The sequence below is a fragment of the Paroedura picta genome, chromosome 17 (genome assembly GCF_049243985.1).
Source record: "Paroedura picta isolate Pp20150507F chromosome 17, Ppicta_v3.0, whole genome shotgun sequence".
In the NCBI taxonomy this organism is placed as follows: Eukaryota; Metazoa; Chordata; class Lepidosauria; order Squamata; family Gekkonidae; genus Paroedura; species Paroedura picta.
Window position 1 is genome coordinate 24,419,888 of NC_135385.1, and position 27,835 is coordinate 24,447,722.

The following is a 27,835-nucleotide window of genomic DNA, read 5'->3' on the forward strand; positions in this document are numbered from 1 at the left end:
AGCTCTGTTGCTTCGCCTGCAGCCGTCCGCCGTTCATCCTCAGAATAATAATAAAACCTGAATAAAACACACCAGCCCAAACCTGCTCCAGCCAGCATGCCAGCCGCTGCCCAGGGCCGGCCGAAGCTGCTCCCCGGGATGAGACTTCGCTGACCCTAAAGGGCGCCACCCTTTGCCCTCCTGGCCAAGGCAACAAAAGAGCCCTTAGTGCAAAAAGCCACCGGCCCCAGACACCCCCCCCCCCCCATGCCTGGGGTCATCTCTTGCAACAAGCAAGGCCTTCTCATGGTCGCGGCTACGCCATGAGAAATGGTGCATTTTCACACTCAGGCGGGCCAAGCTCTGCAGGGAGGGAGGGAGGGAGGGGTTGGCTTGCGAGGGATCCGGGGTGCCCACTGAAGTCACTCGCTGGATCGCTGCCACTGTCCCTTGGGCAAGAGGGGGGCAGGTTCACGTTGCCAGGCCCATGAAATGACCCCTCTAAGGAAGTGCGGATGCTGCAAAATGCAAACAAGACTGGGAGAGGACTGTATTCCGGGTAGAAATTGACCATGCCGGAGGAGGAGGGGGACGACGTCCCTAGACTGGCTGCTTGTTTCTGTTTTTCGTTTTTCAACAACTGTTTTGGGAGCCTGACTCCGGGGACTCATTGCAAATAACCGGACTCCGAAAGTAAAGCCGATGGTTAGCAGTGTGACTCTGAAAGAAAACCAATTTGTACAAGCTCATTATTTTGGAAAGAAAGGCTTCATTTGGAAAGGTTTACTAAATATTCCTGCCACATATATTTCTGCCTCATTTTTAAAAAATGTTAAATCCCCATCCAATTTCACTTGTTACCCCTGGAGGTGCGCACCCCTAGGTGGGCTGCATGACCTCCTCGGGCGTGGCATGAAGCCGTGTGCCAGTGCCCAAGGGATAGCCAGCCCCAGCTGGACAGCCCCTGCCTCCATATGGCTGTGCTCCAGAAGGGGGGATTTAGGCCTGCAGGGCTCCCCGGCTCCCCGAGGACATGGATCATTGCTTGGCCGGGGTCTCTCCCAGTAAGCCCTGACCTCACGTTGGGGGCTGGATTTAGTTCCTGGGCTCTGCAGCCCCCTGCAAATCACTTAATGCCAGCAGCAAATATTTGATTTCCTTTTAGGGGGCCTAATGGAAAACCCAACGAGGTCAAGATGAGGCCAAAGTGAAAGGAGACCACTCTCCTCAGAAGCTTGTCAGTCCTCCCCCCCCCCACACACACACTTTTCAACTTATTTGGGGGCCTGTCTGACTTCAGCTGTCTCTATACTACAAAACAACAGAAACTGGGAACCCGTATCCCATGTAAATGTCCTCCACTGTGCCTGTTTCATCGCAGACTCCTGGTTTGAAGTACATCCCCCCTTCCGATTCCATATGAGATCTTATCGAATCCTAGAATCATAGAGCTGGAAAGGACCCCAGGGTCAACTAGTCCGGCCCCCTGCCGAATGCAGGAAATCCACAACTACAAACTCCAACATTTGGACCCGATCTCCAGAGTTTGCCTCCACTCCTTCCCCAGTCACTGGATTTCCCAAAACCATCAGCCTGCCTCTGCTACAAAACAAAGCTTCCCAAAGTCCCCCTGACCTGTGTTCTCTCTTTCCATCCTGCTTGGATCCCTCCCCCCATGGGGAGCGCAGGTGCTGACTCAAGCGGACCCCCTCCTCTCCTCTTGCAGTCCCACGGGTGGGTGAGGCAGAAAGTCGAATGGCCTTCAGAGGTGACAAACACCAAGCCCTGGGAAGAGTGATTGGACCAGATTAGCTAACAAGTATTAATGAGTATGCAGGGTGTTAGCACTTCCCATTTCACCTTATTTTTAGCAACGCAGTTCAAGGCAGGTGCTAAAATATTCAGTCCTCCCTTGCTTAATTTTCATCACAGACCGAGCAGGGAGGGACGCCCCCAGGCCTCAAGCAGCTGCCCTGCGTGGTGATCTTCCCTGCAGCCTCAATGACCAGGCCTCCTGCTGCTGGGAGGGCACCCAAAATACTGACACCCCTCCCAGTCCCCAACTAGGGTGAGAGGGGAAGGTGGAGAGACTGCTTTCTCCTCTTTCTGTCCCCAAGCACTGCCTGTCTGCTCTGCTGGAGTCGAGCGGTTAGGAGCCTGCTTCGTCACACCCTTCCCACCTTCGGTCTGGCATGGGGGCCTCGGGCTCTCAGAAGCCTGCACGGGACAGTCAAGTGGGCCTCGAGGGCACGCTCTATGGCAGACCTTCTGGGACATCCTTCTGAGGGCGAAGCATGTTGAGTCAAGCTCCTGTTCTTGAAGCTTTCTTTGAAGGAAGCACACAAACGTGGGGCAAGAGACTTAGGCTCTGATGGGTGTGCTCTCTTGCAAAGCTAGTCACACAGAGACGTCTACCTGACATGGGAGCGCCTCCCTATCTTTGCACGGGCCGGCCTTCCTGGTTTCCCCCACCCTCCGCACATCCTCCCGGAGCCCTGTGGAACCTGTAAGGGCAGCCCTCTGCTTGCCTGCCTGCCTCCCTCCGGAGCACTGAATAGCCGCTTGTCCCCCACCCCTTGTGCCCTGCATTCCTCTCCCTGGTAAGGCCCTCTCAGGTTACGGCACCTGGGTAGAGTTTGCCATAGAAACTCCGGGTCTGAAACTGATCCCGCAGCGCAGAAGCCGCCAGGATGGCTTAGCTGGGAAACCGTCCGCCTTCCAAGCTGCTGCGGGGGCGTCTGGGGCCTGGCGCCAGAGAGGTAAGCTTCCCTCGAAAAGCACGGCTTAAAAGCAGAAAGGACCACGCTGGCTCCACAGGGCCGTTTGTGACGCCTTGTGGGCGGCGGCAGGAAAGGGCCAGAGTCTGGCCGCACCTCCAAGACCAGCAAGATTTCTGGCACCAGAGGACATTCGGGGGGTCCCAGCAGACCCTTCTGGCTGAAGCAGGCTTGGGGGAGGAAGGGAACTTCTGGTTGCAGTCTGCATCCCGGGGCAGGGGGGAAAGGAAGGCTTCTGACAACGGGAGCCAGAGACAATGAGGGGCAAAAGGTTCATGAGGACCATCGCCTCAGGCCACTTTTGTCCACAAGCCCAGCAGAGTGGCAGACAGGTCCTTGAGGCGAGCAGCTGGCACCTGACACTTGGGACAGAGGGCTGGCAGGAACTAGCCGCCCCTTTCTGCATCCAGCTTGGAGGGGACACCAACGGGGGTGTCGGGGTGAACTGTCGGCCCCCTCCCGCGCCCAGGGTTGGTGACCTCGAGTTACCCCAGACTGACCGCTCCCCTGCAGACTGTAGAGGTCGGGGGGGGGGAGCTGTGTGGGTCTGTCCCCAAACCCCAGCCAGGAGTTGGCTAACTGGCCAGTGCCCGCGTCAGTTCTAATTTGCCCACGCAGCTCCCTGACCGGCCTGTAATCCAGTTTAGCTCCTGACGGGTTCTAATTCCTCTTAGAGGCCTCTGGATCTCGGACTCAGAGCAGGCTTGAGCAGGGCCCGTCCTGAGCTGGCCCATCTGTCTGTGGGATTCTGCGCCCCAGTTCAGCAGGCCGAGAGAGCGAGGAGAGGAGGAAAGGGGGACCCTGCCATTGCGTGCATGCCTGGGCCCAGGGCCCCTCTCCCTGCCCGAGGAGCCAGACCTCTCTGAGCAAGACCTCCCTTGGTCTCTAGGGGCCAGCGGCTCCTCTGGGTTGTGCCTCGGCTGGGGCTGAGTGAGGGACACAGGAGCCCAGAGCCCTCCCGCCAAGCTGCTCTCTGTCAGTCCTTTGCTCTTCGGGACAAGCAGACGTTCGCTGCCAGGGCAGCAGGTGGATTGCAGTGGGAACGCACACTTTCTTTAGATCCCTCTCCAAAATGTTCCTTTGCCAGATAAGGCTGCGGCATGTGGCTCTGTGGCCCCCCACCGATATCCCCCAAGACAGACAGGCAGGCAGGCAGCAACGGAAGCCTCGGAGCTGCCGCTTAAGAAACGCTAAGCCCCCTTTCTCCCTCCGCAGGGCAGTTCCAGAGCCCCCTGGGCAGAAGGGATCCTTGTGCGAGGAGCTTATCTCCGGACGGGGGCTGCTGGGCTCTCAGTGGCAGGTGAGGGAGGCAGCCGGGAGGAGCTCTCTGCCCCGGAGCACAGCAGGAGTGGAGGACGGCCCTGAAGGCCACCCTCTTTCTTTGCAGTCCTTCTTCCTCTGGGCAGGAGGGATTTCTCGGGGGGCCTCTGCAGCCGCGCGCTCCCCTTCCATGCCTGCGCCTCCCCGTGCCCACCATGCCCGCGACCAATGGCGGCTGGCCTGAGGAGTTTGGCTTCCGGATCGGCGGGCACGGGCCTTGCTACATCTTGGCGGTGGACGAGGGCAGCAGCGCCCAGGTGGCCGGCCTGCAGCCGGGAGACCAGATCCTGGAGGTGGAAGGCCAGCCCGTCTCCGCCATGAACTGCGAGGCCCTCGTCGCCATGGCCAGGCAGTGCCAAGCCGTGCCCCCCAGCATCGGGGTGGTCTCGCGCATCCAGCGGCTGGACCTCCCGCCCGGCCCGGAGGGGCGCTTCGGCTTCACCCTGGCGTGCGAGGGAGGGTGCCCCCTGCAGGTGGAGAGCGTGGCTCCCGCCTCCCCGGCCTCCGAGTGCGGGATCCGAGCGGGGGACTACGTCATGGAGGTCAACGGGGCCCCCGTGAAGCGCTACGAAGAGGCTGCGGCCACGATCCAGTCCTGCCAGGGGCACGGCCTCCGCCTGGGGCTGCTGCGGCTGGGGAGGACCCAGAGGTGGGCCAGCAGCAGCGTCCGGGAGTTCGTCCAGAGCGCAGACGCCATCCACCAGGAGCGGAGGCAGAAGGCCCAGGAGTTCAGCAAGAAGGTGGGTCTCCGCTGCACACGCTCTGACTCTGGGCCAGGGTTTTGTGAAGCCCTCGAAAGGCTCCCCAAATGGGTGGGGGTGAATTAATTTGTCGTCTCTTTTTAAAATTGGTTAAACATTTATCCTTGACATGACTGTAGACGATAGGATAATGTTTGAGAAATTGCCCTGCAGTTTCTACTCTCTAAAAGGTTACTTATTGATCCCAAATCCTCCCCATGGCCGGTCTGTGACCCAGAGGCTGGTCCCTAACTCCCTCACTGCCCTCTCTGTGCGTGTCCTGAAAGGCCGTGGCCTCCTGCGTGGCTGTGGCCTCCTGCGGCTGGCTCCTCTTCCTGCCCGCTTCCCCGTGTCCTCCATAGCTGGATTTTTACCGCAAAAGGATTAGGGAAAGGGTGGGGGAGCCTCTTTCTCCCTTTCCTCCTGACCTAGGCATCCGAGAGGACCCCTGCAGCTTCTGCAGCCTGTGTCTGGGGAGGAAAGGGGTGAGCCGGGGAGGGGCCCCGTGGAAGCCTCCCCCCCCCTCTCGCTCTCTCTTCCTGCCGCTGCATCCAAGCCGTGGGCTCCCTTCTCCTCTGGCCACGTGAGGCAGCGGCAGGAGAGGCCGGCCATGCGCTGCTCCAGATCAAGTCACCTTCAAATGTCTGATGCCTCCAGAGAATGACAGTCGGGATCATGTGACGGACGCCCAGACCTTGCGGTTGGCTGCGGGATCTAGGTTGTCGGTGCCTGTGAGATTTGGCTTTGGGGAGCTCCAAAGTGGGGCGGACAACCAGGGAGGGGGGCAACTCAAAATTGTGGAGCTCTTTGGCATGCGCACTTCCCTTTCCCACTCCTCCTCCTGGATGCGGCCCTGGACACGAGCAAGAGGGGGCTGGGGGGGGTCAAATAGTTTCAGGGGGCCTTGGAGACCACAAGAGGGCCGGGGAGGGGAGGTTTTTAAGAGCCCAAGAAATGGAGACGCACGTCCTTTTAGCCAAATGCTGTAGTCAAGCTGATAACCATTCACATTGAGGTGGGTCGCCATCTCAGCCTGGAGAAACAGGTCGGCATTCGAGCCCAGGGTTAAGAGCGGCAGCTTCTAACCTGGCCAGCCGGGTTTGATTCCCTGCTCCTCCACATGCAGCCAGCTGGGTGGCCTGGGGCTGGTACCAGTTCTGTGAGAGCGGTTCTCACAGAGCAGCTCTCTCAGAGCTCTCTCAGTGCCCCCTACTGTACAGGGTGTCTGTTGTGGGGAGAGGGAGGGAAAGGGGTTTGCAAGCCGCCTTGAGACTCCTCCGGGGAGGAGTATATAAAAACAACAGCTCTTTTCCGTCTTCTCTTTTGCACACCTGGCACTGCAGGTGGGCTGAGATTTGGGCGGAAAACAGGACAGGTCTGTGACACTCCCCAGCTGTGCACACTCAGGGCTGCAGGCGGCTAGAGGGCCTTCCTGGTGCCCGCAGAGCGTCCCCCGGCGGCTCCTCCACTCCCCCGCCTGCTCTCTCCCCTGCAGGTGCACGAGATCCTCGGGGACCAGCCGGAAGTCAAGGAGAAGATGTTCACCATCCTCAAGCACTACGCGGCCGAGCGGAAGGTGGACTACCTGGCCTACGCCCTGGCCATGGTCCTCACGCAGGAGTCCCAGCACCTCCTCCTGGACAACATCCGGTATTTGGCAGCCCCCCTACGCAGCCGCCTTGCTGCCACCCAAAGCTCACCCTCCCGCCTCCCCTCCCTCCCTCCCACACTGGCACTGGTCCAAGGCGGGGTGGGTGGGGGAATGGGTAAACAGGCACACAGATGGCCATAAACCCTCTCGGGCACTAATCGCTCGGCCAGGGGGGGGGACTGGGGGAGGAGAGGAAGAGCAGCAAGAAGGCAGGGAGACACCCTAGAGCAATAAAGCAGGCCAGGCAAGGAAAGCAAACTGTGAGGGGCAGTGGGGAGGCGGACACACCCTTGAGTGCAGCCTCGTTGAGGGAAAAGAGCTGGAAACGAACCAGCGCAGCCTTGCCCAGGGGAGGCATCAGGGCCTGAATGCTCCCCCCCCCAAATAAAAAGACAGGCTGTCCCCCTGAACTGACCTTGGCTGGCCAGCGTGGCTTCAGCACACGAGGACCCCCCTCTGGATCCAGGGGGGAGGGGACTGCTCTGCGGCAGGGCCTGTCGGCACGTGAGGCTCTTGAAGGGGATTATGGCCCCCCCGGGACCGCGGTCATTAGGCAATCCGGCCTCCATCTGGCTCTGCTTTCCCAATTTCTGCTCCTAATCTGGGCCATGGCGGAGAGATTGCCGTTTCCATAACAACCTCCCAGAGGGCCAGGCGGCCGTCCGAGAGCCTGTTCCTTATCTGTGGCCAGTGGTGACCCAGGGACCCTCCAGGGGCTCTCCCCGGCTCCATGGGAGCTGAATCGAGAGACTGGCAGTCCTGGAAGTTCGGCTTCACCATCCGGGGCTGCTGGGCGCTCTCTGAAGCCTCTCCTACCCCGACTCCAAGGGACCCTTGGAGACTCTGCTTGCCTCGCCTGGCTCCTGGCTGGTTCTAAAAGCAGCAGACCCCCCCCCCACCTTTGTGTCTTGCAAAGGCCAAAGAAAGCACATTTCCAGATTGGGGAGGGGGGTGCAAGTCACCTTCCGAGCCAAGCTGACCTGACCCCCTCGCCATCCAATGTGGCGTGCGAGAGTCAGACCCCAAGGCCTGCCCCATAGCCCCAAGGACAGACGCTGTTCTGCCCTGGGCACAAGGGACCTTGAGAAATGCAGCGTCCACCTGGCCAAGCAGAACACCTCCTGGCCGGGCCCCCCCCCCCGAGAGGAGAGGAGAGGCACATTCTTGGCCCCCTTGGTTTCTGGGCTGCTCAAGGGAAGTGCTCTCTGGAGTCAGCATTTGGACAGCTCCTCAGGTCTGCTGGACAGCTCCCTGGGCTGCCTGGTCTGTCCGCCTGCTCTTGGAGAGGCCTGGTTGCTCCGGCCCCTCCTGGACCTCCTCATGGTCATCGTGGTAGCGTCTCTCCCCCCCACCCTTCCTGCTGGGACTGCAGAAGAGACAGAGCGAGTCCGGCCCTTGGCAAAATAGGTAATCCCGGAAATACTGCAGGAGGAATTAGGGCGGTAGAGCCAGCCAGGAATCCGAAAGCCAGAAGTGAAGCCGAAGTCACCGAGGGCATGGCAGCATAAGTGATGCCGATTCTGGGGATTTTGGCAGGTTGTGATGAGGAGGGCAGGAAGGGATGAGCTCTTGGGGCCCTTTCTTATATGGCTGGGGTGGCTTTGGGGTCAGGAAGGACATCCTCAAGGCCAGACCAGCCCAGGGATCTTCTGGGCCTAGAGAGCAAGAGTCACTGGGGGAGTGTGTGTGTGTGTGGGGGGGGGGGGGGAGGCAGCTGTGAGTTTTCTGCATTTTGCCAGGGAGATGGACTAGATGGCCCTTGGGGATCCCTTCCAGCTCTGTCTCTGTGTGTCCAAGTAACCTGGTGAATTATTTTGTACACTGCGTAGAAAAAGCCCCCATGAATACTTCAGTTTTGCGTCCTGCCCTCTGACCTTGCTCCATTCTAGGCAAAGAGGGTTTTTCATTTGCCAGCCTGCCAGCATCCGCAGAGTCGAGAGACGGCTGTCTCTGGCCCACGAGGCCAACCGTGCTGAGCTCTGAGCACTGGCACCCCACGGATCCGACACATTTCCTGATCGGAGCTCCATAGCCTGTGGCAGAACCCAGGGCACCTTGGGGAGGGGAGGGCAACACAAAAAGCACATCTTAAAAAAAGACAGTGACGTACCTCAAAAACATGCCTGCTTCTTTTGTTGAAAGTCACCTTCATTGATTGAAGCTTGAGGGGATCCTTCCACAAGGCAAGGTGACCTGGTTTCGTCAGGCGGCCACAGCGCTGGGGGGAGAACAGAGTTCAGCCCACAAGGAGGCTTTCTTACGAGGAGGCTCTCTGGGAGCTGTGCAAGACCCGGGGGGGGGGGCTGTTCCCGGGGGCCCTTTGCCCCGTCACGGACAAACTAGGGGAAATGATGGCAAATATGTGATTCTGTTTTTTAAGACAGAGAAACTCTCTTTTTTTATCTTCTTCATTTTTTCTTTCCAATCATAGAAGCTCACAGATATATGGTCTGGAGCAACAGAAAATGTCTGGACACCCTGTTTAGACCCGGGTTTAAAAGGTCTGACCACTCTCCCCCCACCCCACCCCCCAGGTGGTTTCTGGATCCCTGAGTGAGAGGGAAACAGTTCCTGGAGCACAGGGAGGAAATGATGACTCAGTTAGTGACATCAAAGAGCCATTCCCAAATGTGGTAAATAACAGGCAGAATAAGGCAAGGGGCATTGATCTTTTGGAGACGTCAGGGCGGGGCCATTTCACTCCTCTGAAGTTGCTTCTGTACTCCAGGGTGGGAAAGAGGGTGGGAAAGAGGCAGGCCACACACAGTCCTATGCTCCACGTGCACTTTTAGACAGACCTAGCGGCCCAATAACACGGCTGCTTTCTACTATTTTAAAGAAAGGCCCCCCAAGAGATGAGCCACCGAACGCTCATTTGCCCGGCCTGGACACCCAAAGTGGCCCTCGAGGGAATCAGGCCGTGAGTCCTTCAAGGTCAGGCTGGCAGACCCCCCCCCCACCCTCCCCACAGACTTTCTGCTCCAGGGACCAAAACACCTGACCGCCCCCCCTGCCCTCCCAGCCTTGCAGCCACCTTCAAACCATAATCCTGGATGTTGTCTAAGGAGGGGCTGCCTTGCTTGCCCCAAAGGGAGGGATGGGGCTGGAGGGGGGCGTCTGTAGGGGGCCCGGCAAGTGGCTCTGGCTGGGGAGCCTTTGGCGTGGGCTCCCTTCGGCGCGCTGGGCGTCCCCCGCACAACCACCCCGCGCGGTAGGCCAGTGGGAGCGCTGCTTCTTCCTCCTCCTCCTCCTCCTCCTCCTCCTCCTCTCTCCCCCCCCCCTCCAGCGTGCGTGTGGCGGTGGCGGCAGTGGTGAAGCCTCCCCCCCTCCCTCCCCCCCTCCCTGCCTCCCCTCCCTCCTCCCCTCCCTCCGGCCGGGCTGGCTCCTCCCCGGGCGGCTCGCAGTCCGGGCCAGCAGCGGCGGGGCCAGGCGGAGCACGTGCGGGAGGCGCCGCAGGAAGATGAGCTGCCTCGGGTAAGGGCGCCGGGCCGCGGCGGGAGGGGAGCCCAGGCTCCCGGGCGGGGGTTGGCATGGGACGGCGTGCCGCGCTCTTTGCCTTGGGCAGCCCCCCTGCTGGGCATGCGGAGGGCACAGACCGGCCTTTGAGCCCCCCCCCCCCCAGGCACAAATCTCCCATCGCTTTTCCAAACAGTCCCCCCCAGCCAGGGGGTCGTCCCGGGTGGGAAACCCTCTTCCCGGGAGGAGGGGGAGACTTTGCCGGCGTTTCGTGGCTGGCCCTTTTCCCTGCCCCGATGGAGCCCTCCACACGCCGCCCAAGCGGCAGAGCGAAGTTTGAGCCCAGCGGCGGTGTCTTGAAGGCCGGCGGAGTTTGAGGCTTGTGGCCGGACCCCCAGGCGCTGGGCTCCTCATCCGTCCCGAGGGAGACTGACCGGGACCCCTCTCCGGAGGGGCTGTGCTGCCGGCCACCCCCTCGCCCTTCACCTTCCTGGCCCCGGCCCCTTCTGCAGCCAGGTGGAGGGGGAGAGATCCAAATGCCACGCAAAGATCCGGTTGTCCGGGGGGCAGTGAGCATCCATGGTCCTCTCCGGAGACCCTGTCTTGCACATGGCGTGTTTAGGTGCCCCGTTGGTTGGGAGAGGTCAGTCTGGGGGTCAGGGGCCATGTGCCGATTCCCCTTCTTCTTTGGCTGCTCCTCCTCCGCTTGCTTCTTCAGCTAGTAGAGCTGGCTAGTAAACAGAATCCGGCAGCAGCATGGTCCCCCTTTGGGTGGAGGGGGGGGGAGGATTGGATGCTTTCCTTCCTTCGTTCTGCAGCGGAGATTAAATCTCTTCCCGCCAGGGAGTTCTTCTTGCAGGCGCCTTTGCCATGCAGTTGGTTTTCGTAATAGCTGGAACGCAATTCTTTTCCTCGCCGGTTCGGGTGCCTGTGTCCCCAGAGAGGCGCTTGGGAGACTGCTGGAAGGGGGCTGGCTGAGCCCGCGCCCCTTTGGGGGTTCCCCACCCAGGCCCCGTGAGGGGGAAGGGGTGCTGCGATGAGGCCAGAGCCAGGGCAGCGGAGGCCAAAGGGCTTCTCTGGACACAGGTTCTCCCTTTCTCTGGCCACACAAAGAAGAGAGGAAGGGAGAGCCGGGCCGGAAAAGCCGCTTTAGAAAACAGCAAATGCTGTTAAAGCTTCCATGCGGCAAGCAAGGAGCAGCAAAGCACAAAAGCGGAAGGGACCCCTGGGGGTCCTCTAGCCCAACCCCCTGTGCACAATGCAGAGAATTCACGGCTGCTTCCACCCCACACACTCCCCCCCCCCTGTGACTCCCACTCCGAGCCTCCTGGCCTGGAGGGACATTCCTTCCTGACCCCTATCCTGAAGAGCCAAAGGCAGGCTGACCCCTCCCTTGCTCACGATCTGCCTGGTCCATTCGTTCCCTTGGGGCTGCTCTGGAATGCCATCCAGCTGCCGTGGGCCTGGGCCACGGGGCCCTGGAGCTGCCTTGCCACGAGAAGGAGGCCAGAGAGCCACCAAAGCCACGTCACAATGCCACTGGCAGCGCTCCGGGGGTGGCCGAGGGGCTGGTGCCAACTGTCTGTCTGCTTAAGTCGGTTCGGAATTTATTTATGTTCTGTGCCTTGAAATGGCTGCAAGGCAGATAAAAACGGGCCGTGTGGGAGGGGACGGGGACACCAAGGCGTCTGGGGGGTGGGGGGGGTGGCGGTGGCAGTCTTCTTGCCTGCCGGTCCCCGTGGGCTGATGACAGACAGGAGTCCTTCCGTCGGGGCTGGGAACTGGTGTCCCGCTCGGGTTCCGGTCGGAAAAGAACAAGGTGAGGCAGGCAAAGTCCAGAGGGGGGGGGTCTCTTCCTGACCTCTGCACATTGGTCTGGTGCGCAAGTCCCCGCCAGCTCCCCTCTCAGGATTGCTGCCAGAAATCTCGCATCATGCCATGCCGGAGGTGCCTGCAGGAGCTGGGAAGGGGCTCGGGGTCGCATCGGGCAGGAAGTTCTGGAAGGGGAGGGGTCCCCTGCACACCAAACCACCCAAGTCCCGGGTGCGAATTCCAGCTGTGGCCCTGGCTTCTTGGCCTGGGTGAGGAGGGAAGCTCCTCCTGGCCTGCCAGTTCTGCTTGCCTCTTCCCTGAGGCGTCCTTTGGTCTCCCAGGGGCTGAGTCTGGGCCAGGGACCATCCTTTGGAAGAAGGAGGACGAGGAGGACAAAAGCCACCTGATCAGCACATCTCAGATTACCTGAGCGGGGAAGGTGGCACCTTCTTGGGTTTCCAGAAGGGCACTCTGCAGCCCCCCATCCTCCTCTGGGGCCTCCTGCCTTTGCCCGGCTGCTGTGGGCCCTCCGGGCACCCTCTCCATCCAGCTGCTGGGACTCTTGAGAGCTCTCTCCTTTGTCACAGGCGCCTTTCAGACGCAAATTAATCCTTGTTGTCCTTAAATGGGGAGGGGGGGGATCCTTGCCCTCCTGACCTGAAAAGGACACTTCCTCCTTGCAATCATTCAAAGACGAGGGGGGGAAGTGAGGAAGGAACAGAGCAGGGCAGCACCAGGGCAAGAGAGAGCCTTCGGGGGGGTTGCCAAGGGACCCCTAGCAGGTGCCGGCCCCACATTGCTGGGCGGGGGATCTGAGGCAGGTTTGTGGGGGCTTTTCTGGCTGCAGGAGGAGCGTGATTGCAGCCACGAGGCCCGGCCTGTGTCAGCAAGGCCAGAGCAGGAGGCTGAGAGAGATGATGAGAAGCACAAATGGGAAACAGGCTGGTGGAATAATCTGCTCCAAGAGACGGAGAGAGGGGGGGAGGGAGGGAGGGAGGGGGGGGAGGAGCAGGCTGTGCCATGCGGGACGCAAGCAAACATGGGCCTGCTGCGACTCCAGTGGAGTCATCTGGCTGGCAAAGTCCGGAGCTGATCCCAGAGGGGAGTCAAGGAGGACGATCCGGCGACACCTTCGGAGGGGCCCACTGGATGCAGCCCGAGGTTCTGAGTGCCGCAGCCCCTCCTGGGGCAGATGTGAAAGACACCCGCTGCCTGCGGGGCTTGCTCGGCGTTGGGCAGACACATCTGGCGAGCCACAGCTGGAAACAGAATTGTTTCTCCATTGCTGAGCGCCTGCAGCATGAAATGGTCGTTCTGCCGTTTTTGGTAACGCAGGCCTGTATTTCAGCCGCCCGGTGCTCTGGGAAACTGTCCCAAGGGGGCCCTTCCGGTTGCAGGACACTCCGACACGGTTTGTTCCCACGGTCTGTGGGCTAATAACAGCCTGCTAGAAGCGGCCGTCGGAATTGTGCCGAACCGAATGTAGGTGGAGGTTTAGCTTCCTGTCCGGTTTGTAAACACAAATCATTGCTCCTCCCTCTGGGAGAGAGGGTGGGTGGGGCGGAGGCATCTGCTCGGCAGGCCCCCCCCCCCCGGCATCTCCAGTGAAAAGGGATCAGACAGGAGGGGATGGCAAAGACCCCCGCCCAGGACCCTGGCCCAGAGAGCCTGAGGCTGAGTAGACAGTTCTGAAGGGCCAAGAGTCTGATTCAGTCGGAGGGAGCTTCGTGTGTCTCTGAGCTTGGCATCTCTGTGCACCCCTCCAGACGCTGGACTGGCGACCGGGGGCTGCAGGCCTGTTCTTTCGGGTGGGAGGAGTCCTGGGTGATTTCCACGTGGTTTCACGAAAGACAGAGGCAGGTCTCCCCCCCGTCCGGGTCAGTGGGAACATGCTTGCTCCTTTGGGAGTCGGTGCCTTCCGGCCTTGTGACCGCTGCAGCTGGGGCTTCCAAGGTCCAGCTCCACCCCGAAGGCCAGATTCCGGGATGAGGCTGCTCTGCTCCGTCCCCTTAGTCGTCCGGGGAGCATGGCAACGCCCGGAGTGTCCCCAGCTGCCCCTGCGTGTGTGGGTAGGGGGCGGGCGTGGGCAGTGGCACACCTGTACGCCAAGTGCAGGAAGAAGCCGGGGGGGGGGGAGCTGGTGATCTCACTGTGATTTTGCTGTCAGCTTGGAGCAGAGAGAAAACACCATCTGGGTGTTCGGCTTTAAAAATACTCCCCGTTTCACGGCAGCCTTGCAAGCAGCCGTGTCATAGAGGCGCACGCACAATCTGCGCTTCCTACACAGGGGCCAGGCAAAGGGGGGACGTTTCCAAAAAGCAAAAGGCACCAGACTGCGGTTCAGATTGCGCCGGTCGCAGGACCTGCCTCTCCTCTCCTCTCCTCTCCTCTGGGCTGGCGAAGGCCTGAGACCTTAGTGGAGGGGGAAATGCCGTCTCGGGGGCCCAGATCCATCTTCGGCACCTTCTCCACTGGCCGCTGAGCGTCTTCAGGCCGGAGCTAGCCGAGGGCTGTCCGAGGGGCTGCCTTGCCTTGACCCAGCCCCCCCCACCCCCCCACCCCGGCCATGTTCCCCAGGATCTTCGTTCCGCGGAAGCACCGTCAGCGCTTCGACGAGGTCGTGTCGCAGAGTCTGATCAGCAAGCTGTGCCGCTCCAAGAGCGAGCAGCACGTCAACCGGCTGAGGCGTAGCCGCAGCGAGGACCACCACGAGAGGCTGCTGGTCTCCACCCGGGCCAGCTCGGTGCCTCGGAGCCACGAGGAGAACGGCAAGGGCTTGAGGAAGACCACTTCCCTGATCGCCAGCAATGTGGGGACCGGGGCGGCCCGCAGGTAAGCTCTCCGTTGGTCGCGCCTTCTCATCCGGCCCTTGCGTGCTCTTCTGCCATGCATGTGCCTTGTGTCCCCTTCCTCGTTTTATCACCACAACATCCCTGAGAGGTGGGGGGAGGGTGAGAGAGGGTGCCTGGGGAGGATTTGAACTCAGGTCTTGCCGTTTGTAATCCAAGCTCTCTGATCACTGCACGGCACTCATGTTCGTGTTATGGGTTTCTAAAAGAAACTTTGAAATGAAGCAGGAAAGTGGAAGAATAACCAGAGCAAAGTGATGGGGAGAAATCACCCTCCACGTTTCCCATTAGCATCTTGGCATGACAAGCAGAAATTTCAGCTGCTTGGAGAATAAAATGCAAAAAAGCCTCTGCACAGCGCCTCACACCTAATCCCCTGGCATACTTCAAGTCTCCTTTTTTGAATTCTCGGTTTGTTCCCCTCTGACAGATATTTTCTGTGTCGAGTTCATGCATATCCCCGACCTGAGCCAAGAGGGACGGACGGGAAGAAATGAGATCAGTGCAGCTTAAACGATAGAGATCTGGATGGGCAAAACGTGGGGAGGTTTTTGATTTGGTTTTGGCTGCAGTCAGGTGTGGAGGGGAGGCCGTGCTGAGCCAAGGTGCCTCCGGGAGGACAAAGAGTCATAGAGTCTGAATGGTCCATGCACATTTGAGCTCCCAGCAGTCGTAGGGCTTGGGGAGAACCAGTGGCTCGGTGGTAGAGCCTCTGCTTGGCACGCAGAAGGTCCCCGGTTCAATCCCCAGCAGCATCTCCAGTTGGAAGGACCAGGCAGGAGGGGAGGGGAGAGACCTTGCTTGGGACCGTGGAGGGTGCCTGTCAGACTGGCCCCAGGGGGAGGGCAGTCGGCGGGAAACCCCATCCTGAGAGCCTTTAGGCCGCTCTGATTTGCTGTGCCTTGTCTCCCCAAGGACCGTCCGTGTCTACAAGGGCAGCCGGAGCTTTGGGTTCACGCTGCGTGGCCATGCCCCTGTGTGGATCGAGTCCATCTTGCCTGGTAAGGAGAAGGGGGGCTTCTTGCATGCTGCGGTCGATGCCCCCATGCCCAAAATGGGAGCTTGCAAAGTTCCTGCCCCGGAAGGGAGGGAGGGAGGAAAAGCAGGGCCCCTGGACGGCCGCTTTGGGGGGAGGCTTGGTGGGCTTGAGCGGTGCCCCTGAACGTCTACACTTCTGCCTAGGGAGTCCTGCGGACAAGGCGCTGCTGAAAGCTGGAGACCGAATCCTGTTCCTCAACGGCCTGGACATGAGGTGTGGACAGGCACGTCCTTGGTTCCCCTCCCCTGCCCCACAGATCCCGCCGTGCCCCTCCCTGGCGTCCCACAGCAGAGGAGCCTGTCCGCCCTCCGGCCGTGCAGACCAGGCTCCCGGGGGGTGGGAAGGGCTCCCTGGCGGCTGTGCTTCCCATGCCTCCTTCTGCCCTGCAGGAACTGTTCCCATGAGAAGGTGGTCTCCATGCTCCAGGGCAGTGGGGCAATGCCCACCCTTGTGGTCGAAGAAGGCATTGTCAGCTTTTCAGGTGAGGAGATCCTCTACAGAGGCAATGTAAGACCCTCAGAAGAGCCCTGCTGGGTAGGCCAGGGAGGGTCCCTCCAGTCCAGCCTCCCGTCTCACTCAGGGGCCGGCCAGTTCCTCTGCAGGGCCCACAATGAGGCATGGAGGGGCCAAGGCCTTCTCCCAATGTTGAGTCCTGGCCTTGGGGTCCAGGGGTCCAGTGAGCAGGGGGCTGGCCGTTGCTCCCCTTCACGTGGGGGCCGCGGGGAGCACAGGCGGGCGGCTGGCTCTGCCACACAAGCTGCCGAGGGGCAAAACCGCCGTCACGTATTTTTAGCTTCTACCTGAGCCCACGTTCAGTCTGTGCGTTTTGGGATCCGGCTTCTGCTCTTGCGTTTCTCGCCAGACGTTTCAGATGGAGACAGATTGTCACGGTGAACCGGAACGGGCCTTTTGCCTGCGACGGAGGGGGGGGGGCGGATTCTGCTCCTCTCTTTCACCTCCGTAAAGAGACGCTGGCCATGGGGGGGGGGGTCCAAATCTTGCCCTGGGGGAATTTCCTCCTTCCTTGTCTGTGGGTGTTTTCGTGAACGCTGGAGCTTTTTCTCCTTGTGAAATTGAAACTCCCCTCCCACAAAAGTAAGCCAGCTGGTGGGGAAAGGGCTGTTCGGACCATGCAGACGTCGGGTGGCCCCTCGGTGGTTCTCTGGGTGGGCTTCCAACCCCTGCTTAGTTTCCTAGGGATGTTCAGAGGTGGTCTGCCAGGCCATCGGGGTCAGGGCCCCTGGGGTGTAGCTGGCGGTTTGGACGCTGGCTTTCCGCTGTGGTGGGAAGGGGTCGGCTCCTGTCATCCAACGCAGAGCTGATCCCCCTTTGCTGTGTGCTCCTTCACGTGCAGATTGCGAGTCCTCGGACACCCTCAGCTCCTCCTCGGCCCTCACCTCCCTGCAGTGGGTGGCGGAGATCCTGCCTTCCAACATCAAGATCCAGGGCAGGACCTTCCACCAGCAGCTGGAGCACCTGCTGACCCCCCCTGAGCGCTACACCGTCTGCAAAGCCCTGGAGGGCTTCTTCCAGCACAGGTGAGAGGCAGCCCCCCCCCCCCCCGCCTCACGGCTGGTACTGCACAGGCCTTGCAGCACCGGCGCTGGGACATGGCTCTGCAGACTCAGGGCCTGTAGTGGGCCAGAGCGCTGGCGTCTAATCTGGAGATTTGATTCCCTGCTCCTCGCCCACGTGCAGCCAGCTGGATGACCTTGGGCTAGTCACAGCCCTGATAGTGCTGTTCTCACAGACCAGTCCTGTCACCCACCTCTCAGGGAGTCTGCGATGGGGAGAGGGAGGGCAGGCAATGATTTTAAGCTGCTTTGAGATTCCTGCTGGTAGAGAAAAGTCTTCTTCTTCTTCTTGTTGTTCTTCTTCTGTTCTCCTGCCCTCGGCCAGGAACATCGACACCCTGATTGTGGACGTCTACCCTGTCCTGGACACCCCCTCCAAGCAGGTCATCTGGCAGTTCATCTACCAGCTGCTGACGTACGAGGAGCAAGAGCATTGCCAGCAGAAGATTGCCCGGTTCCTCGGCTACAAGTCCGTGGCAGGAGAGCTGCCGGCCTCCGTGGGTGAGCTGCCTCGGTCACCCCAGCCCCCAGCAGTGCCCGGAGAATCACCGAACCAGCTGAGGGCTTCAGGGGGGGGGTTGGGGGGCCCACGGGCAGCAGATGCCTGAGCATTTAACTTTTGGTCCATCAGTACAATGTTCTGCATCCCCTCCTGCCCGATCCTTTGCACTGGAGATTGAACCTGGCGCCTTCTGCATGCCAGGCAGACCTGGCCAGCTGCAGAGTCCCTCTCTGGTGACCTGGATCTGAGACGCACAAGAGCCACCTGGCCGGGCACCCTGGCGGCAGGGCTGGGAGTTCAGTGGAAGGCCCCCTTGCTAAGAGCGGGAGGGAATCTGCCGACAGCCCTCTTTTGGAAACGCATCGGTGCCGGAGAGTGGCAGGGGGGTATTAACGCGTCACCCGGATCCCTGCGGTGAAGGCCCTGCACAGACGCCTGCCACCATGGCTGTGCCTGCAGTTGCTGTGGCAACCGAGGCACCAGCTGTGCGGTTTTGGGGGGCCTTGTGTGTGTGTGGGGGGGGTCTTCACAGCCAAGGCAGCGGGTAAATTTAGAATGAAAGGTTTTAATCTCCAGCCCCGGGATTGCTCTGTGCAAGGCTTCTCTTTATTCCTGAAAGGTTTAAATGCCGAGGAGCAGGCAGAATGCATATTCGGGGAGTGGAAACATCAGGAACTCGAGGGACAGAAGTTGGAGGCTGGACCCTCCCTGGTCTGACCCAGCAGGGCTCTTCTGGGGTCCTCATGATGTTCCAGACACGAGCAATGCATCGTTGCATTTCCTCTTCCCCGCAGGTGCTGGCGAGGCCAGCGAGGTGCCAGTCCGTGCAGGCTCCGGGGAGCGGCAAGCAGGGGATGGGACCTCCCTTCCAGAGACACCCAACCCCAAAATGGTGAGCCCCTCTGCTAGCTCCAGGCCTGGCCTTGGAGGGAAGGGGGCAAGCTGGGAGGGAGGGGCGGGGGCCAGCAACTCACCCCCACTGGAGCACCTCTGTCTGTCTGTCTGCAGATGTCAGCTGTCTATGCCGAACTGGAGACCCGTCTGACCACCGGCTTCAGAGGGAAGCTGGGCAACTTGACCTCACGCAGGGCCTCCACTCCGGTCTCCGAACAAGCTCCCTCCGCAGGTAAGCCCCGCGGGGTCTCAGCTTCAGAGCAAGCCCAGCTGGGATGGAGCTGGAGCGCAGAATTTGCACAGAAGCCTTGGAAACAGAGCCGTGTCCGTAGGTGCCTGTGGTTCGGAAGAAAGGGAAATAATCTTTAGTGACAAGAACCAAAGGAAGAAGGGCCAATGCTTCCTCTCCTGGTGGGACCAGGGAGCCCGGACTGGACGGCCTCGGCTAGCTCGATCACTCCTGGTCTCACAAGCTAAGCAGGGTCCATCCTGGTTAGGACTTGGGTGGGAGACCCTGAGGAAGGCCAGGGGTGCTCTGAAGAGGCAGGCTGCACCCAACGACCTCTGAACATCTGCCTTGAAACCCCCAGGGGGTCCCCAAAAGCCAGCTGCCACTTGGTCACTCTTTCCGCCAGAACCAGGGCAAGAGAGGAAGGGTGTGCAAAATCCGCCTCCCTCCTGTAGGCCTGCCCTAGCCGTGGTGGGCCTCTGGACCCACGGTGGCCTTCCTTGCTCCTCCGCAGGTGGGCGGAAGACGAGCATGGCCCTCTCCTGGCAGACGGCCACCCCGTCCTGCTACTACCACGCGCACGGCGGGCTCCCTTCGCCCAGCAGCAGCACCGAATCCAACCCCTACGTCAGCCTGGACAGCAGCCCGGCCCCCTCCCCCCAGCACGGCGACTACCCTCCCAGCCCCCTCTCCCGGAGGAGGAAGCTCTTCACCTTCTCCCGCCCGCCCCGCAGCAGGGACACCGACCGCTTCCTGGATGCCCTCAGCGAGCAGCTGGGGCACCGCATCACCATCGTGGACGACTTCCTCACGCCGGAGAACGACTACGAAGAGGTGGGCCCCTCCTCATGCACCCCACGGGGCGGGAAGCCGGGCTGCGAGGGAGGAAGGGGGCCCCGCCCCGAGCCTTAAATTTGTGGGATTTGGTCAAGGGGAGGCAGGGCCTGGGGAGGGGGCAGCCCTCCTTGCCCATCCCTCTCTCCAGCAGGGCCTGCCTCTGCTGGGCGGATCAGCCAGGCAGGCAGCTATCCAACAGGGGCACGGGGGGCCTCCCTGGGAAACGGCTCGCCCGCCTGCCTCTCAGCCGCCTCTCCCGGCTCCTTCTCCTTGCCGCAGATGAGCTTCCACGACGAGCAGGGCAGCTACGCGGGCAACGACCTCCTCAGCAGCGCCAGCGAGTACCAGAGCAGCAGCCCCAGCAGCTCCCTGACCTACTCCACCCTGTCCGACCACATCCCGCCCCCGCCCGTCAGCCCCCCGCCCCCGCCACCCCCGCCCCTGCAGAGCCACGAGGCCCAGGAAGAGTACCGGAGCCCCGAGACCCTGAAGAGCCCCCCCTCCGCGGCGTCCCTCCCCGGCCCCCCGGCCGGCCCCCCGCCCCCGGCCCCGCCCCCTCCCCCGCCACCCCCTCCCCTGCCCGTCCCCTGCCCGCCTCCGCCCATGCCACGGGGCATCGTCCACCGCAGGAGCGAATCCCACCACATGAGCGTCAAGCGGCTGCGCTGGGAGCAAGTGGAGAACTCGGAGGGCACCATCTGGGGCCAGGTAGGAACCGAAGGGCCGTCGCCGGTTCAAGGAGGAGAGCGCGGCCGACACGCTCAGCGCCACGCCAGGCAGCTCTCTGGCCTTCGCTCGCTCACGGTCCCACTGAGCCTGTGCGTCTCCTTGTGTGGGATGCAAAGACCTTGACCCCAAGTGGTTGGTCCACCAGAACACCCTTTGCTGGAGCGGCCAAGGGGCGATTTGGAGCAAAGGGCGTCTTTGCTGCCTTCACTTTGGCACGGACTGGTGGGTCACTGATCTCTCCTCTTTCTCTTTCTCTTTCTCTTTCTTTCTCTTCCTCTTCTCCTTCCCAGCTCGGGGAGGACTCTGACTATGACAAGCTGAGCGACATGGTCAAATACCTGGACCTGGAGCTGCACTTTGGGACGCAGAAGCCTGCCAGTGAGTACCGGGGCTGCTGGGGAAGGGGCACCACCGTATCTTGAGCCCCACGGGCTGGTCTGGGGGGGGGGCAGCCTGGTGCATGCTGGGCCTGGAGGAATGAAGGGACACCACTTATCAGAAGAAGACATTTGCCAGCTCCCGGCCCATGCCGCCATGGCGTGCCCACTCTCCTGTCTGCCTCGGCCTCCCCTTCGTCCTCTCCGGGAGCTTGCTTGTGTGTTCTCTCTGTTGGAAGTGCCCGGCCCACCTGTGCTCTATGCCCCATCCTGGGGTCTTGTGTCCTGCCCTCTGGGCCTTGTGGGGTCGCCATGTTTCGCCTGCGGCTTGATAGCAGCAACCACTGCCAAGGGGCAACAGAGGTGTTTTGGGCTCTCCTTGACAACCCAGCCGGCTGTTTAAGCACAGAAAGCTGAAGCCAGGAGGGACCTCAAGGGTCATCAAGCCCAACGCGGCATGGCGCAGGAAACCCAGGGCTGGGAGAAGAAGAGGCTGGAGGCCGAGGAGTTCCGTGGCTCAGGGGAGAGAGCAAAGGACCCTCATCCGAGGGTGGGGAGGGGGGTCTTGTGCACCAGGGTCTCACGTCTTGCCTTGCTTCTTGCAGCTGGGCCACCACCCTCCAGCCCTGGCGGCCACACTCCTGGCGGCTGGGTTCCCGGATTCCCCAGCCTGCTCCTCGCCCCAGGCCTGCCGCTGTGCTTGCTTGCTGTGTGTCCCCCGTGGCCAGCGTTCCTCCTGCCGCCCCATAACCGAGTCCATCTTGCGTCTTTCCCCTCTGTCTGCTTCCTGGGCCCCTCCAAACCCCGGTCCTTATCTCTGGTTAAATCTTTCAGTTTCTCTTCCAGAGCCGAGCCCCCTGCCAGAGTCCTTTAAAAAGAAAGACGTGGTTGAAATCCTCTCGCACAAAAAGGCCTACAACATGTGTAAGCAAACATCTCCCGGACCTGCTGCCTCCGGGGCTGGGGGACGGGGATGCCATCCTCCAGGTGGGGCCTGGGGATCCCCTGGAATTGCAGCTCAACTCCAGGCGACAGAGAGCAGTTCCCTGGGAGAAAACGGCTGCTTGGGAGGGGGGGACCCTCTGGCCTTGTGCCCCACGGAGGTCCCCTCCCGAAATCTCCAGGAATTCTCCAGCCAGGATCTGGCCGCCTGACCCCCATCCCCTGCCAGTGGCCCAACTGGGAAACCTTGAGAGGAGATCTCTGGGCAGAGGGAGCAGGTTGCAAATGTAGCCGCCTGCAGCCTTCTGCATTACTGGCCGGGCTCCCGAGGGGCATTTGCATGGCCGGCTGCACATCCTGGCCTGCAGGGTGGTCCAAAATCCTCTCCCAGGTGCTCCTCCGAGGCCCCTGCTGACGCACGCCCTCCCTCCCTCCCTCCCTTCCCTCTCCAGCCATCCTGATCGCCCACCTCAAGCTCTCACACATTGAGCTGCGCCAGATCCTCCTGCGCATGGTGAGCGACCGCCTGGAGGCCTCACACATCAAGCAGCTGCTGCTCTATGCGCCCGACAGCGAGGAGGTGCAGCAGTACCACAACTACCAAGGAGACCCCGGCAAGCTGAGCGAGCCGGACCAGTTTGTCCTGCAGGTGAGCAGATCCCGCCGGCAGGCGGACGGCCCAACAGGGCAGCGGGTGGGGTGGGGGGGGGCACTGCTCCCCAAGAATTGGGGGGAGGAGAAGGGGGTCTCCCTTTGAAGGGACTTGCCTCTAAGGTCCCGGCTGCTCCAGCCCAGGGCTCAAGCCGTGGCCAGCGCAAAGGTGCCGGCAGAACGCCGGTGGGGCCAAGAGCCGGCCGCACAGTCCGGACTCCTCTCCGGCCGCTTGGCCCTTCGTCTGCCTTCCAGATGCTTCTGGTCCCGGAGTACAAAATGCGTCTTCGTGGCCTGCACTTCAAGACCACCCTGCAGGAGAAGACGGAGGAGATCTCGGGCAGCTACGAGTGCATCTTCAACGCCTCGCTGGAGCTGAAGAACAGCAAGAAGCTGGCCAAGATCTTGGAGGTCGGGAGCTGCCGGCGCTGGCCACGAGAGGGCAGCCCCTTCCTGCCAAGGCCGGGTGCCTCTCGCCTGTCCCCTGCGCATTGTGCGATGCAAAGCCGTGCACACAAGCACAGCGCCCCCCCCCCCACACACACACACCCCCATCTCCCTCTGATGGCCCAGCAATTCGGCAGACATAAAAATGCAAAAGGAGGGAAGCCGAGGCTGGAGCACTGAGCCCATCCTCACGAATCCTGCCCCCCCCTTCTGTCGCGCAGAGCCAGGGCGAACTGTCTGCCGTGCCCTCGAGGGAGGGCCGGACAAAAATGAACCTGCTGCTGCTGCTGCTGCTGTTCTTGTTGGAAGCCACAGGGGCTTCCTGGCCCTGCACACTTTGCCCCGGACGTGAGAGGCCCGTTCTCGAACTGAGTCTTCAGGCCGCTTAATGATGCCATGAATGACACCTGGTTAACCGACCGGAGTCATTACCTGGCTGCTGATTAACCCCGAGGGCCTCTCTGGGAGTCGCCTCCCTCCCACCCCGGATCTCTGTGCTCGGGGCTGCCGGCCGGCCCAAAGGGTTTGCTGCACGACAGGCCACGGGATGACCTAGAGGGAACAGGCAGGCCAGATTCTGCCCAAGGGACTCTGCCAGCTGAAGCAGGCTGGCTGGCTGGCTGGCTGTCTGGGGCATCGCTAGCAAGAGGAAGCCCTCCTAAATCCCAGCTCCTCTGCAGACGGCCCAGCAGGTGCTCCAAGGTCCTGTCACTCCCCCAATCCCCTGCCGCTGGCCACTCCCAACCCTGGTGGGCATCCCTGCCCAGGCCAGCCTCTCGCCCTCCCGACCCTGTGAATGCCCACTGGCCCCTGGCTGAGCCAGCAGACAAGCGTGTGCATGGGGAGGGGGGTCTTCTCTTTGGGTGGGGTGCTGGATTCGGATGTCTTTACCTTGTAATAGTGTTGAAACACCCCTGCCCCTAGGGATGCCAGCCTCCAGGGGGGACCTGGGGATCTCCCGGAATTACAACTGGTCTCCCAACCACAGAGATCAGCAGTGGCTGCTCAGGAGGGCAGGCTGCCCTGTGGCATCGTCCCCCATCCCCGAATCTCCCCCCTGGAGCTGGTAACCCTCCCCCCTTCCCCTGCCGGTGGGTGTTTATTTTGCCATTTTGATCACGAGAGACTCCCCTTGCAGTTCGTGCTGGCGATGGGCAACTACCTGAACCACGGGCAGCCGAAGACCAACAAAACGACGGGCTTCAAAATCAACTTCCTCACGGAGGCAAGTGGGACCAGCCCCCCCCCCACCCTCCCCAGAGCCGCCCCCCCCCCCCAGCCCAGAAGGGCCCTGCTCAGGAGCTCTTGTCACGGCGGCAAAGGTCAACTCCAGGAGTCCACCAAGGCCAGCCTGGGGCAGCCAGAGCCAGCGGGAGAGTTCACCGCTGGGGGAATTCGCAGCTCCCCCCCTCCCCCCGTGGCCTGTGGTCCCTCCGACCGTCCTCCCTTTGCTTCCTTGCAGCTGAACACGACCAAAACCGTGGACGGGAGGTCCACCTTCCTCCACATCCTTGCCAAATCGCTGAGCCAACATTTCCCAGAACTCCTGGGCTTCGCCAAGGATCTGCCCACAGTGCCACACGCCGCCAAAGGTACAGCGCTGGGGGCGGACGGGGAAGCAGGAAGCCCTTGGCTCCTCCCAGGAGTGCTCGGGGACAGCTCCCCCGTCTGTGCAGGTTCCGCCTAGGGCTTCGGGGATTTCCCCTTGGCATCCCCGGCAGGGCGTGTTTGGCCAGGGTGCACCTGGGCTGGCTCTCTTCGTGCCAGCTGAATCTAAATGCGGGAAATCGGTCTTGCAGGACAGCTGCCTCCTGCTTTCGCAGGCACTGCAGAGGTCCCCAAATGCAACGGAGCCAGGCACGTTTGGCTTTTCAGTGAAAAGTTTCTCAGCTGGAGGAACGAACACAGGGGCCAGTCAGGCCCTCTGCAGGGCCAACAACAGGGCAGAGAGGCTGAGGCCTTCCCCTGATGTCGCCTCCTGGTGCTGGGATTTAGAGGTTGGCTGCCTCTGAATGTGGAGGTTCTCCTTAGACAGCATGGTTAGACTTCTCCGTGGATTTGGAAGGGGGCTGGACTAGATGACCCTGGAAGCCCCTTCCGACTCTGCTTCTTCTCCCTCGTAGTGAACCAGAGAACGTTAACGGCAGACCTTGACGATCTTCACACCACCGTGGAGGAGATCGAGGCTGCCTGCCAGAACATGCCGACTTGCTCAGAGGACAGGTTTGGGGACGTGATGGTCGTATCCTTTGCCGAAAGATCAGCTTGCAAGCAAAGGCCCCACTCGACCGGAGACAGGGGTGGAGCAGGGAAGAGCTCCTCACGTTGCTCTGCTCCCTGTAGGGTAGGACAGGGTCCCCAATGTGGTGCCCACTGTAGGTTTGTGCAAAGTGGGTGGGGCCACTGGAGATTTGGTCCTCGTGGGCTTTTCAAGGCCAGGGGGGATCGGAGGGGGTTCGCCATCCCTGCCTCTGTTCTCCCTCTGACCAGGGAGCCACGAGGCCATGTCCCGCTTGCTGCGTTAAGTCCGCAGACTTCTGGCTCTCTGCCGGTGCCCCTCTCCCCACGACACGTTTACGAGGCTGAGTCTGTCCTTAGCGATCCGCCTGGAGACCTTCCTGGATAGCGCCCATCCCGTCCTGCAGTCCTTGGCCGATCTCCAGCACCGGGCGATGGAGGAGTTCGGCAAGGTCCTGTCCTTCTTTGGGGAGGACTCCAAGGTCACCACCTCGGAGGCTTTCTTCGGCATCTTTGCGGAGTTCATGAGCAAGTTTGAGGTGAGCTTCTCCGACCGTCCTTCTCCGACCGTCTGACCGAGCTTCTCCGACCAGGGGGGCGAAGGTCAGCCTGGGTGTGCATTTCTCTTCATCAGGTGGGGATGGAGAGGGGGGACATTGGCCACGTTGAGAGGGAGTTCGCCTCTGCTGGGGATGCCTCAGCCGTGCCCCAAACACACCAAGGCTTGGGACGGGTGGGCTGAGGGGCGGGCGTGAGCCAGTGGCTTCCAGTTCTGCAGTTCTGTCAGTCTGGGCAAGAGGCCAGAAGACGGCCCTGCAGAAGAGGCAATGGACTTCAGTCTGAATCCTTGGCTGACGATGCGGCTCGGAAGGTGCGGCCCGGGAGAAGGCGAGGAACGGCCGTCCTTCCGCGTTCGGGGCTGTGGTTCGGTTCCCACTCTTTGCCTGCCTCTGCTGGGCTTGCAGGAGGTCGCAGGCCCGGCATCTCTGTTCCAACGTCCAGCTGGGGGGCCATGGGAAGACCTCTGCTTGGGCCACTGCCGGCCTGAGTAGGAAACTGCGCCCTTGGCAGACGGGCGGTCCGGTTGGGTCGAAGGCAGCTCCAGGGGCACAGGAGACGGGGAGGCAAGCTCGAGTCTCCCTGCAGGCGGCCTCCTTTGGGAAATCCGTGGCAGGAGCCCAGAATAGCACAGCCCTCCGGTGCCAGGGGTTTAGGGTTTCTGGAAAGATTCCTGCTCAGAGCAAGGGTGTTTCTCCTGCGGAGTGACGGGTAGTTTGTGCCTTTGGGTATCCTTGCATTTGGTGATTCGCCCTTTTTTCTTCTCTCCCGTTCCTCGCAGCGAGCCCTCAGCGACGTGCAGGCCGGGGAGACCCAGCGGAGCCCCAGGATGACCCCGCCACTCGCCTGGTGACGGGCGCAGGGACAGGCAGCAGCGTCCTCGTGGGGCATGGTGCTTTCTTGCCAACCAAGTGCAATTGCTCCTGGCCGCTGGGTTGCAAACACAAACCCAGCTCAGAACTGCAGGGGAGGGAGGGCTCCGTTGCCCGTGATTGTTTTGGTGCTGTTCAATTTGGCTTCTGCAACCCCCCCACCCCACCCCACCCTGAGCTGGACGTGAGCAAAGAGCAGGCTTGGTGGGCTCAGGAGGGGCGCTGACCCGGGGCTTGTAGGCACTCCATAAACTTTCTCCATCGCTCTCTGGACGGGCGTTTCTGGGCTCAACACCTCAGAAGGCGGGCCTCAGGGCACAGAGGCATCCAAACAGGCCCCCCCACCCCCACCCCCCACGGACATTTTAAGAGCCTTCACAGGGCCTCCTTTCCTTTCCCCCCAGGGAGACATTTCATGAGCTTGTGGTAGAAGCACTCTGGGCGGAGTTTGGTTTCTGTGGGTCAGCTTCTCTGGGGGGGGGGGGGGAAGGAGGGGGAAGCAGGTCCCTGTCTTGCTTTGGTGCCTCGACCCAAACGAATCCCCGAAAGCTTGCCCAGGTCAGCAGCCAAAATAAACCCAACCACTCATTGGAGGAGAAGCCCTTTGGGGTGGGGGGAGCATTCCCAGAGCCCCCTCCCCAGAGCCCCCTGCTCCCAACTAGAGCCTCAGGGACTGCCCTGCATGCATGGGAGAGCCCCGCTAGAGGTCCCTGGAGACCCTGCAGCTCCCGGGAGGGAGAAGGGGATGCTCCACTCGACCTCGGGCAGAATGGAGGGCGTCCCCCCTCTGTGCATTAACTGCCCCCGCCTGCTTGGGTCGGTCCAGCAACATTTCTCTCCAGTGAAGCTAGCAAAAACCTCAGGGGGGGGGTGTGGCTCAAGACCTCTTCTTCGGTCCCTCCTGTTTGAGGAGGTTGGGCCACCTGCTGTGCATCCTCACCAGAGTGTCCAGCTAAGGTCCGTCCTAAAAGAGCTTTCGTTTTGAAGACCCGGCCGGGTAGCGTCTTTGGCCGTGCAAGAGAGCAAGAACTCCTCTTCGTTTCCAGGCGGGATTCTCTTGTGACTTATTTTTTAACAACAGAACTTCTGTTGAGGGCTGTGTGTATGTATATGTACGCCCGGTACCGCGTCTCCGTCCGACCCTACGTGGGCATCCCAATAAAGGCATCCCTCCCTTGAAGCAAGGCCTGTTCCGTGCCAGACTGCATCCCTCGGGCCGTTCCCGACAGCCTCGTCGGCCCAAAGCAGCGGAGGGCGTCCGGAGGCCCCTGACGGCCAGCAGAGGTTTATTCAAGGTGCAGGTTTTCAAGCGCAGGTACACGTCTGCATCTCCGTTTGAAGCAGCCTGCCTGCACACAAGAG

At 61.3% G+C, this 27,835-nt stretch overlaps 2 protein-coding genes across 10 annotated transcripts; one reads left to right on the forward strand and one right to left on the reverse strand.

Annotated features, from left to right (window-relative positions):
* Positions 1-185: 185 nt before the first annotated feature.
* Positions 186-18,910, reverse strand: LOC143827351 (uncharacterized). 4 transcript variants are annotated; one of them, XR_013227264.1, is made up of 4 exons: positions 18,674-18,910; positions 8,578-8,685; positions 1,615-1,764; positions 186-699 (listed from the first exon to the last, which is right to left on the reverse strand). XR_013227264.1 is itself a non-coding variant. In XM_077316850.1 (4 exons), exons 1-4 carry the CDS (start codon positions 12,279-12,281, stop codon positions 613-615), a joined length of 465 nt encoding a protein of 154 aa, XP_077172965.1. In that variant the 5' UTR covers positions 12,282-12,688; the 3' UTR covers positions 186-612. The 4 variants fall into 4 exon arrangements, 1 of the variants encoding a protein (XP_077172965.1); XR_013227266.1 differs by lacking the exon at positions 18,674-18,910 and adding an exon at positions 11,325-11,480; XR_013227265.1 differs by lacking the exon at positions 18,674-18,910 and adding an exon at positions 10,410-10,639.
* Positions 2,579-27,653, forward strand: GRID2IP (Grid2 interacting protein). Of its 6 annotated transcripts, none has more exons than XM_077316827.1 (21): positions 3,462-4,816; positions 6,312-6,466; positions 14,313-14,567; positions 15,500-15,585; positions 15,767-15,836; positions 16,013-16,104; positions 16,978-17,161; positions 17,523-17,698; positions 18,494-18,591; positions 18,708-18,825; positions 19,337-19,656; positions 19,939-20,367; positions 20,679-20,766; positions 21,612-21,689; positions 22,160-22,356; positions 22,614-22,769; positions 23,944-24,030; positions 24,268-24,397; positions 24,929-25,047; positions 25,418-25,582; positions 26,383-27,653. In XM_077316827.1, exons 1-21 carry the CDS (start codon positions 4,232-4,234, stop codon positions 26,452-26,454), a joined length of 3,660 nt encoding a protein of 1,219 aa, XP_077172942.1. In that variant the 5' UTR covers positions 3,462-4,231; the 3' UTR covers positions 26,455-27,653. The 6 variants fall into 6 exon arrangements, with proteins under 6 accessions (XP_077172939.1, XP_077172940.1, XP_077172942.1 ...); XM_077316826.1 differs by having other exon boundaries at positions 3,463-4,816; positions 21,600-21,689; XM_077316829.1 differs by lacking the exons at positions 3,462-4,816; positions 6,312-6,466 and adding an exon at positions 9,870-9,941.
* The last annotated feature ends 182 nt before the right edge of the window (positions 27,654-27,835 follow it).

Bases quoted from the DNA above. Each gene is read 5' to 3' on its own strand.
- GRID2IP (XM_077316824.1), top strand. From the start codon at position 4,232: ATGCCCGCGACCAATGGCGGCTGGCCTGAGGAGTTTGGCTTCCGGATC. The intron at 17,162-17,522 runs GTGAGAGGCAGC...GCCCTCGGCCAG, and splicing joins GAGGGCTTCTTCCAGCACAG to GAACATCGACACCCTGATTG. The intron at 24,398-24,928 runs GTACAGCGCTGG...TCTCCCTCGTAG, and splicing joins AGTGCCACACGCCGCCAAAG to TGAACCAGAGAACGTTAACG.
- LOC143827351 (XM_077316850.1), bottom strand. From the start codon at position 12,281: ATGGAGAGGGTGCCCGGAGGGCCCACAGCAGCCGGGCAAAGGCAGGAG. The intron at 1,765-8,577 runs GTACGTCACTGT...CACTCTTCCCAG, and splicing joins GAAGCAGGCATGTTTTTGAG to GGCTTGGTGTTTGTCACCTC. The intron at 700-1,614 runs GTCAGGGGGACT...GTTTTCTTTCAG, and splicing joins GATGGAAAGAGAGAACACAG to AGTCACACTGCTAACCATCG.